We start from the raw sequence: 11,331 nt of genomic DNA, 5'->3' as shown, positions 1-11,331 counted from the left end.
ATGGTGTCGTCCTTGTTACCGTTGTAGAAAGTCACAAAAACAGTGGAGAAGGGTCGGAGAAAAAAAAAAGAAAAAGAAAAAAGAGCACAACATGGCCTAGGTAGGATCGGAGGCGAGGAGGGCGGGGGGTGCATAGGCAGAGGCGAGGGCGCACAAGGCAAAGACGAGACGACACAGGATGCCTCCACCTCTGCCGCCCTCTTCAGAGAGAATAAAAAAAAAGAGAACGAGAGGAAAAAAAGAGAGAAAGAAATAAGAATATTTTAGTTAATTATTTAAAAATTCGGATCAAATCTGTAAAATTTAAAATGATGACCTACTTTTACAAAATTTCAAAACTAATAAATTTTTTATGCAAATTGACCAAAAAAAATAAAAATAAAAAATTTATAAATATGTGATGCATCCGATGTAAGTGCACGGAATGCACCCCGTGGCACCCACTGCTAGGTGTCCTGCGGCGCCCACCAGCAGACAACCCCAAATGGATATCCTATCCTTTGCCTCCCCTGCGAGCAAACAGAAAAAATAAAATAAAATAAGAAAGAAAATAAAAAATTACAAAAACACGCAGGAAAGCTCCTAATTTTCAACATCCACTCTCACCGTTAGGCAAAATATCTATATCTATTAACACGAAGAGGAAAAGTCACAAGTATCTATTCTTATTTCTTTCTCACTGAATTCATTCAATTTGGAATGCCTTCACCTTTATTAGGATTAACTTTCTTGATCCATTGTCTTAAAAAGAAAAGTTGCTTCATGTGTATAAAGTATATTGGACGAAACAGAAATTATATGAAAAACATTTTCTTCAACGATTTAACCTATCATTCATACTACTTTAAGATTCGAGTACTGTATGTGATGAATAATTAATTAGACAGTCTCAGTATGAGAAGGGCCTCTCTACATATGACCTTTTTTTGTCAAAGTTGCTTAAATCATTATGAAAAAACAAAAATAATTATTAGATGCTCTTAAGGTGATGTAACAAGTATAATGATCCCAACTACTGTTTGCACCAAATAAGTGAATGATTTAGCTGTGTATTATTTTGTATTCGCAGAATCAATCTTATTATTTAATAACATCAAAATTTGTTATTTCTACTGTCTAAATAATCGAGCAAAAAAATATATATAAATATATATTTGTGATTAGTATCTGCACAAATAATAATCGAATGCTTTCATCGTTAATAAGGAAATTGGAAAAAATGCCCTATCACAAAAGAATATCAACAAAAAATTATTAGTCCTGAGAGTAAGTGGCAAAAGACTTAATAATTAGTACCCGAGACCCAAGTTCGAATCCTAGTTGATTCTCATTTCTGGCTAAGTTTATTTCTAAATGAAATAAACGAAATGGGTAGCGTGCTACCTATCTCTCAAAAAAAAAAAAAAAAAATTATAAGTCATACCTATGGCAAGTGAACTGCAAACTTAATAAAAATAAAAAGTTTGAACCCCTAACAAGAATTTAAGAGTTGAAAGCATAATTTCCAACTAATCACATATGATTCTTAAGTTACAATATATGACTTTGATATTTCACCCCACATTTTGGTGCAATTCTAGAAACACATATCCCCTTCAATTAATTTTGGGTAAACTTCAAATTGCCCTCCTTTGGTATAGCGCAGTTTCACTCTACCCCGTGATTCAAAAAGTTATACTTTGCCCATCACTAAAAATAGCTCATTTTCACTCCGTCATTCTGTGGTTCAAAAAGTTACAGTTAACCATTCTGTGGTTAGACCTGACAATCTCTACCCGTACCCACGAATACCCGCAAGTTATCTGCAAATTTCCGCATATGGGTACTAGTTTTTTCTATCCAAAAAAGTATGAATAAAATAGATGGGTATGATTCGAATACACATCAATTTTCGAGCAACGCTGTTATCCGCTATATTCAAAAGAGTCTGAGGTTGAATCATAGGAATATAATTTGAATAAGAATGGAAACAAGACAAGATGAGGCAATTATCATGAGATAGGTATTTGCCATAAACGTTATGATCTGACAGAAATACATCACAAAATGATCAAAATGAGGGATTTACTTCGGTTGTTACAACAAGCGTGTTACCTGACTAATGCTGCCTACAGTAGTTCTGACAGGTTAGTACAAAATGGTGCCAAATCCCAAATGTAACATCTCGAATATAAACAACAAGCAGCAAACATAATTTATCAGAGTAATCGAAATAAAGGTGTGCTAGAACCAAGAAGATGAAACTGGAATTGACTCACAAAGAGCAATTAAGGACCTTCAAAGGAACTACTGTTGCAAAAGGCAAAGGATTGAATACAGTGAGCAATTACGGTTACCAGTCGACAAAGTGTTCTTTTGTGAATGTAAAACAAATGATCAAGATGAAAAGAATGCCAAAGTTCAGAATAGAAATGGTTGTTGTAAAAACTGCAAAGGAAAAGTTTGCCATAACTGAAAAATGTTGGCCCTATAATGGATCTTATTGACTATTGATAAATAGGAGTTAGAGAGTGGGACAAAACTTCAGCTTTTCATTATGCTAAAAATGGTTAGTACTTACATTTATTCTCCACCTTTCTTAACGAAGTTCATAAGCTCAACCTTCGCAGCTTCCATGACAACTGGAAAATCAATCTCCACATAACGTCCCCTGTTGAATGATCTTAAGTTTGTTACTTCAACAAAAAGGGAAAAAAGAAAATTTTACTGTTGCCAAGTGGACTTTATTTCAAGACTAAGCAATCAAGCAATTGAAAGAAAAAAAAAAAGAGTTGACAGATAAATATATAGCATGATTAACGAAATCAAAGTTGCACAGGCACTAAAAGTTAATACTTTAAGAGTACCAGAAATGACTTTTGGACCAAGTCAAAGAGGGAAAAGCCGGGCTAGAGATGCCATGCATGATCCTTGCAACAGCTCTTGGGGTGAACTTTGAAAAGGAATTACTTTGTAGAAACACCTATTGCATTAAATTGAGAACAATTGAAGTGACACTAAAGAAGTTTTAACTTAACAAGAAGAATTAGTAATGTGGCTTACCTTAATATCTGCGCGCAAATATGGGCTGAAAGAATTAAGAACAATGAATAAGTCTCGTGCAACGCAAAAAATAAGAAAAATTCAGGAATAAAAAGGTTGGCAAACAAAATGTCAGGAGCTTTTGCTATGGGAGGAAGCCAAATAAGCCTCTAGGTCCAAAGCAGATGCTCCTATTTGAAGCTTCTACTCCTGCTGCAATGCACAGCTGATGTGGGGAGGAGCAGAGGGGTGATTTGAGAAGTTGTTATTCCTTCAGAAAGAGCTATACTCATAACTCAAACAGTGCTCCTGCAGAAGCTCCAGCCATCCCAGCTAGGGCATTACTCTAGATCATAATTATAAGTGTTTAGTATGACTTAACACCCAAAACATACAAAAGATTATAACCTGCTTCCAGAGTTATTAGTATGAAAATCATCATCTAAGATGTTATGTGTCTGGCAGAAGTAGTCCATGATCTTTCTCTGGATGCAAGGTGTGTGGTGGGAACCAGAGCACCCATGAATTCTTTTACACTCGCTTGCAGCAACGGAGGTAACACTGAACATTGCATCTAATTTTTGGACCTGTTCAAATATCTCGTTAGGAGCTTCAGTAGAAAACAGTTGTGAATATAAATTGCTCAAATAGTCCCATCATTAATTACAAATAAATGAACAATTCCAGCAAAGAGGTTAAAGCACAAAATATCACCGTAAATAGGTTGTAGTTAAACACTAAAACTTGAGTAAAGAAAAAAGTATGTCCATGAATATGTCCGCAAGCAAGTTCTCATGTACTATAGAAGCATTTAGAAGATTAATTATGAGAATAGTTGATCACCTTTGATTTCTCAACTTCAGATAACCACTTTGTCAGATTGCCTGAAAGGGCACAAAGATCATCTGGCTTCTTCACAATCATGAAGGAGAAGGCCGGATCTTTCAACTCATACGTTATTTCCCCTAAAGACTGAAATTGTAAAGGAATTTATAAATTGAAAAGAAAAACACCATTGCAGCAATCAATCAAAGCCAGACGAAGGGAAAAAAAAAACACTACTGTCACGGATTAACAGGGAGTACAAAGGACAATACAGGCAGTTTAAATTTAATATCCAAAATGAATGGCATCTACATATTTTTCCTGACCTAAAGTAGGAATCATGCTTTTGTATGAAGAACCAAGTGCCTTGATTTTAGAAAGGCATCACAGCCAACCATTTTCTCAGATAATGCCTGAGTGTATTGTCATATAAAAGATTTAACTGAAATCTGAATGTTTTGTAGATCTTTCGATGAAGAATTCATCTTCATGCTAAAATATACTTTGCACGGCCAACAGCATTCAGACACAACAACAGAAAAGCAACCAACTTAATAAATCAGCTTGCTATCTTCCAACCTTCAGGTCATGCAGCTGATTCAGCACTTCAGAAGTGTCTGTTCTTAGGCTATTTGCTACTGCTGGTATGTCAAACACATAATTACCATCTTTCATCCCCATCTTGCAACTGCGATGAAAGAATGCAGCATCAGCAGATCGTAAAACGCAATACTAAATATCCACGAAAATGACTGCAGAAAATTGAATAAGATATAGGACACATACTTTTTTAGAATTGATGCAACTACAAGGTTCTTCTCAGAAAGCAATGTCGGGGATGTCTGCAACAGTGTAAAATAACACATCAAGAGCAGGAACAAAGTTACACTAAATTGTCAAGTTGCATATGAGGGAATGTCGTAACAGGAGACATCAAAATATGAAACCAACAAATTAAAAGGGGAAGGTCTCAATTATGCTCATATAATTCATGCCGAATGATTCAAAGGAATGTAGTAGTAATGGTCAAATTGAACTAGAATTTAGTGGCAACAGCTAAAGTGTTTTAATTTAAGGTTAAAAATAGCCAAATCAGCATGTCATATCATACGTTGTACGTTTCATGTTAGTTTGAACTTAAAGGAAGTGCACACTTCACACTGAAGTGGACTGCAATGTCCTCAACTTGCAGCAAACAAACAGCCCCTCAGCGAGAGGTGTAACTAACCCTGGAAAGTCTTATGACATCTCATCTGAGAATGACAAGTGGATGAGCACAGCCACAGCATGACATAATTACTGCATCAGCTAGGTCATTTGCCATAACAAGACAAGTCTCTCTTACATGCTGCAACATCAACCCTCGTGATGGCCAAGACTGCCACTCTGCTTGCAAAATGATGTGCAATAAACCCAGCTTTGAGTGTGTTGGCAGAACTCGGCACACCATGCTTCCGTAGAATGCAATACTAAAAGTACAACACCTACCAAGATAAGGGATAGCTGTGTTTATGTTCTTTCCTCACTCACCAAACAACTTTCTCAACCACAAAAAAGCCATTTCTGTGGTCCAAAAGAGACATAGTCAAATAAAATCTCCATGAGGACACTTCAAAGCATGAATGAGAAAGATTGTGGCTACAAGAGAACAAAGGCACATAAGGAAGCATAAATTTCTCCTTGCACTAGAAATCTCAGCAGTTCAACTAGTAATAAAAGCAATAATCATCAACTTTCTCCCAACTGTGGAGCATCAAATTTAAGGTGAGAATAAAGAGAAGGTTAAAAAATGAAGAAAGTCTCTTCCAAAAATGTTTAACAAGAGCATAGAATCAAGATTAACTGACTTGGTTAGATACTCATCCTAGAAAGCCAATATTTAACAAAGAGAAGAAAGCAGCAAATAATACATGTTATAAATATATAATTGGGTATATGTTTAATCTACAGAGATAATTAACAAGGAACTATCTAGAAACCTTGTGAAAGTACATTGTACATGTAACATTGAGCTGCGGAAGCAAGCAAAGGTATTGCTGATCACCTATTTCCAGCAGTGTAAGGATTGTTGAAAGCACCTGCAATCAACAAGAATCAGAAGCTACAAAACTTAGTAAAGAGACTTCAAGAAACAACTATAAATGGTGAGAAAGACCCCAAAATTATAAAATTATCAATTTATCATACAAAAAAAAAAAAAAAAAAAAAAAAAACTAGTCGGGGCCTTCAAGAAAGCATAGTATAGAAGGATTAACCTCCAAATGTCTTAGAGTTACAAAGAAAACCAAGAAAATGTTCTCACTTGGGAATGACAAAAAACTAATGGAAAATCTTAGTAAGTTATCACACAACATTTTTTTATCAAGGATTTTCTTGAGCCCTAAACATATAATCCGTAAGAGCCAAGCCTATGGATCAATTGTCATTTCAAATGATTAAGTTACATCGAGTTATAGTTTGTATAAGTAAAAGAGAAAGATGTAATTGATGCCCAGAGAGTCAAGAAAGGTATCAGAAGAGCAAGAAAATCAAGGATTAGAATAACATTCAAAGGATCAACATGTACAGGAAATTACAAATGTAAGAAAAGGAAACCTCTTCTTTAATATCAAACTTCCGAGCTGTAGATTCTTTTACCAATGAGCAAATTCCCCCAGTTGAGTGTACATCACTTGAGAAAATTTGGCAGAGAAATTTGCTTATTGCATATTCATCTACACCATCACTGCAAAATATTACTCTGTCAAGGTGGCTTAAACTTATAGCATGAGAAAAGGCATGAAATGGACTAGCCAAAAAGCTATTTACCTGTACAAAAGACTTCGAATCTTACTATAAGTTGTTTTATCAAGGAGTAGGTGGCAATAAGATAGTCTGCCATCCCTTCCAGCTCGTCCAGTTTCCTAAAGAGGCCATCATTTAAATGTTTGAGCAAGAGAAAGAAGGCAAGGAGTCTCACAACTCATATCAAATGAAGAAAATACAATGGCCACCTGAACATATTCTTCCAAGCTTTCCGGCAAGCTGTAGTGAATTACCTTTTGAAAAAAAAAAAAAAAAGTAATAAAGAGATCAAAAGTCACTTTCAAGATTACAGCAACATAAGGAAATTGTGAAAAACATAGAACGCACTGAATAATTCTCCTTGGTAGAAGACAATTCCAAAATTAAGATTGAATTAGGCATTAATAAGGTTTCTTTTCATACCCCTTCGACATCACCCTTATCAAGACCCATGCCAAATGCCACAGTTGCTACAATCTTTCACCAAAGAAACAGACGCATTACCAAACCACGATAACTAATAACCAAAATAAAATGTTTGACGAATGCAAATAAGCATATTACCGCTCTAATTTTGTTCGAGCAGAAGAGCCCCTGTATGCTGCTCCTATTCTTTGCAGGAATGCCACTGTGGTAAGCCTAAAGAGCAACCCAAAAGCTTTATCAATAAACTTAACAAAAATAAAGATGGTAAATTAACATGTCTGTTCTGTAAAGGGGATATAAATATGCTAACCTTGGCAGGGATATTATTATCGCAGAGATACTTGCAGACAATGTCTGTTTCAGCCTGCCCAAATCAAATCAAATTAGATATAGAACAGAAGTTGCACATAATCATCATTTTCAGAATTCAGAGTTAATAGTTGATCATCTCTCGCACAAAGAAGTTAGTCTAGTACAGAATACTTAATATTAACATTTCCGTGTTCATATGAAACATTAACCATTTAAAGGAATGCATAAAACATTGTCAGCTGTTAAATCACTTGAGCAGAGAATATTTCAACATTTTTACCTTGTTAAACTAAGCATGCATTATGATATGATAATTACTTTGGTACTACATGCTTTTGGAAGGCATCATCATGGTGCAAAGGGAGAGAAGGGTTGCAGTACTCAAGAATCAAGAGTAATTTTGTTCAGTAGCAAAAGATAAAACTATCAGTTGAAGATACTACTATAGCACTTTATCTACTGATCTGATGGCCTTTGAAGGGATCAAGTTATTAAGTATTACTACCCTCTGAATTAATGAAACCCTTCCTAATGGCGAGGCTGCTTAAACAAATTTATAGCCAATCACTACTAAGCGGACTGGTAAAAGAACAACATTACTGCAGTTTAGACTCTTTACAAAATCTTATATGACCTACTTAAGGATTTCCATGATCAGAAGCTTCACAGTTGTGGGAGGAAAATGAGTATAGCCCTGATCAAACAAGGGAATAGGAATTTGTTTCTTTGTTGTTGGAAATTTCATTAAAGCTCTACCAGTAAGATTCTCTCTAAATGAACTCCAAGTTACATAAATAAATTGCACCGCTTCCAAACTCCAATACAAAAAAATTCTACCGATTCCATCTTTTAAATCAGGAAGGCCAAGCCATCACCTAGCCAGGTCAAAATATGCCTGGTTTTGTTCATATGTAGTACGAAAAAGATTTCAAAAAAGCTCAAAAAATAAAATCAAAGTTATAGCATTACCTGGAACTTGCAATACACAATAATGCTTCGCATACCAACATAAGGAGAAGACGTCAACAATAGTATTAAATCCTTCAATCTGCATGGTTTAAATTGTTTGGAGTGTAAGTTCAATGATCAAGCTATGTTATCATTGCTCGACCAAGCTACCACCAAAGTTAGGATATAATACTTGCCTATTATCACTCAAGCTTACAAAGAGCTGTAAGTTTTCCCTTATATGGCATTTCTGGATAAGATTAGTAGGTGCAATCTCTAAAGCACGCATGATGTCCTCTAGAGTTTTAGTAGTTGCAGTTGCTGTCATTGCAAGGAGACATTCAACATTAAGCTTCCGTCGAAGCAGTGACGCTCTCAGCCTCAAATATGAAGGTCTAAAGTTATGAGACCTGATAATAAGCTTGAGCCACTAGTTTAGCAAATAACCCAATACAAACTGAAATGAAAATATAATATAAGTACATTTGGAGAGAAAAAAAAAACAAAAAAACAAAAAAAAAAAACAAATAACACAATGAAAAAAAATGTTATAGAACAGCCAAGGAGCAAAGGCATGACTAATTATTCACTATTGGGAGTCCAAGGGTCAGAATGAAGCTATTTATATATATACACACTCTATATACTGTACATAGAACTCACCATTCAGAAATGCAATGAGCTTCATCAATCACTACAAGCGATATAGGCAAGACATCATTGAATATTGAGAGAAACTCTGCATTTAGAAATCTCTCCGGGGAAACAAAAAGCACCTGGTCCATAAAAAAGATGTCAGCAACTCACCAGTAGTTATCTATTTATCTTATAAGCCTAACATAAGGCAAGAAGATTGACGTTCACGTCAGAACCTATACGCTGTGCTCATCAAAGCCGTAAGCTTATGAACATAGAGGAGCATATAATTATAAATTATTCTCTCTTTGGAAGTATATAAAATGATAGCAATACATTCTTTTGCGATCAAAATAGCTGATCGCAACATAAGCTTTGCTTACTCTTTTTTTATTGTTGCTACTTTCTCTTGCAATTCTCCTAAAAGATTGCACTATACAACACCACCTTTAATAAAACTTTTGGAAGAGAAATTGCAGACCTTGATTTCGCCTCCACGAAGCCGGTGCAAGGTTGCAAAAGACTCTTCACTTGTCTGAAATAGGAGAAACGGATCAAAAAAGTGTGAATCCATTGCAACTGCCAGCAATCTTATGCATTCTATTACAGAAAAAGCAAAAAGGCTCGCTCGATTACCTGATTGCTGGAAAGCAGACCGCCCGATAAAACGGGAGGCAGTTTCTTTAGTTGATCCGCCATCAAGGCCAATAAAGGACTCACTACCAATGTCAATCCGGGTAGAATAAGAGCAGGCAGCTGCAAACAAGAAAAACAAAGAAAGGACTCAAAATTACAATAGTCTTCCTAAAGGCAAGGTATAATTAGTAGCTTCTTAGGTTTTTCAGTAAGACAGTAAAGATATAAAAGTGCACATTCTTCGGAAAATAGAACTCATCAATAGAAACAAATAACAATTAGCCCCGACACCCAATCCGATCAAATCAAGCTGAGTACTTTTACAGATACCCCAGAATCACAGGCCGCTAATGTGCTGGCATGCTTGATCTAGAGGGCTTTAATTGGTTCATACACACAATTCAAGGCACGCATGGGGACCGTGGTGAGCACATCAAAGGCAATTCCCATTCAAGTTTTGCTAACAACCAAGCTTAGAACCACAATGTTTGGATGGTTTTCCTCGCAAGGAGCTGAGTATTTTACCTGATAACAGAGCGACTTCCCAGCGCCAGTCGGTAGTACCAGCATAGTCGACTCCCTGCGAATCACCTTCTTGATTGCCTCCAACTGCCCCTCGCGGAACGAATCATACCGATGAGTCAGCTTCAGCAAATTCGTAAGATTCCCATCGGACGGGTCCTCTCGAGCCGCTATAACAGCCTCATCGAGCAACTCACTTCTATATTTCGACTTCTTGCTATCGTTCGAAAATGCATCCGAATCCAAATTACCTTCCCCGTCATCATCGGAAGCCCCAACCTTAGCTCCCGAATCCTTCGCCTTCTTTCTCCATCTCCGATATCGCGAGTACGTCGAATGCTTTCCCCTACCACTCTTGTAGGTGTGTCGACGCCCATACCCGTTGATATTCAGCCGAACGAAGTTACCCTCGCCTTGGCATTTCGGCCGCTGCCTCGGCGGCTCCGCCACAGGAAGGTCTACAACAATCGAATTAGGGTGGATTCTTTTGAGCTTCGCCGCCGGCCTACTCCGATCCGTATCAAAAGCTTGTCCTTGTAAACCAACACAAGTAGGGTGAATTGTTTTCAGCTTCGAATGAAGCCCAACAATCTCCGCCGGCCTGTTACGATCGTCCGCGCCGTCGGTGTTGCGATTCTCGAAGTCGGAGGGATCGAAGGAAGGCCTCCGGGATCGAACGAGGCGGGAGAAGGAGGCGGCTGCGGCGGGGGCGGTAGGGCGGTGGAGGTTGACGGAGAGGCGGTGGGGGTTCGAGAGGTCGGCGGAGGGGAAGGGCGACGGAGAGGAGGACGAGGTCTTAGCGTTTGATTCGGGTTTTGGCTTGGGGTTGGGTTTGGGGTTGGATTTGGATCTGGGGGCGGAGGGAGCGGTAGAAACCCTAGATTTGGGATGAGGAGGAGGAGGAGCGGAGTGACGGGGAGGGGTGGCGGAGACGTAGGAGGCGCCGGAGTCCGAGTCGGAGTCGGAGTCGGAGACGAAGGAGGAGCCGGAGACGGTCTCCATTAATGGGGGATGAATGATGGAGGAGGAGATGATGAAGACGAAGAAGATCGTCGGCGGGAAAGAGAGCCGTTACAATCAAATTTTTCCCGCCGTTCTGATCGAATTTTCCCGCCAACTGAAGGGGCGTTGTTAGATTTGGCGTAAAACAAATACTTTTTGAAAATAATAATTATAAAAATAGAGCTCTAACATATGTTATATTAAATTTCTGAAAAAATA

The 11,331-nt window shown here is 37.6% G+C and overlaps 1 protein-coding gene across 1 annotated transcript; it reads right to left on the bottom strand.

The window, feature by feature from the left end:
* LOC109726331 (ATP-dependent DNA helicase Q-like 5) lies at positions 326-11,112 on the bottom strand. Its single transcript, XM_020255869.1, has 21 exons — positions 10,114-11,112; positions 9,589-9,708; positions 9,434-9,487; positions 8,980-9,092; positions 8,514-8,726; positions 8,338-8,416; positions 7,367-7,420; positions 7,195-7,269; positions 7,054-7,107; positions 6,840-6,884; positions 6,655-6,749; positions 6,442-6,571; positions 5,826-5,924; positions 4,633-4,688; positions 4,426-4,534; positions 3,865-3,993; positions 3,430-3,608; positions 3,043-3,067; positions 2,847-2,962; positions 2,561-2,650; positions 326-509 (listed from the first exon to the last, which is right to left on the bottom strand). Exons 1-20 carry the CDS (start codon positions 11,110-11,112, stop codon positions 2,563-2,565), a joined length of 2,832 nt encoding a protein of 943 aa, XP_020111458.1. The 3' UTR covers positions 326-509; positions 2,561-2,562.

The sequence above is a fragment of the Ananas comosus genome, linkage group 21 (genome assembly GCF_001540865.1).
Source record: "Ananas comosus cultivar F153 linkage group 21, ASM154086v1, whole genome shotgun sequence".
Taxonomy (NCBI): Eukaryota; Viridiplantae; Streptophyta; class Magnoliopsida; order Poales; family Bromeliaceae; genus Ananas; species Ananas comosus.
The sequence above is the reverse complement of the archived record's forward strand: the minus strand, read 5'-3'. Positions and strand labels throughout refer to the sequence as shown.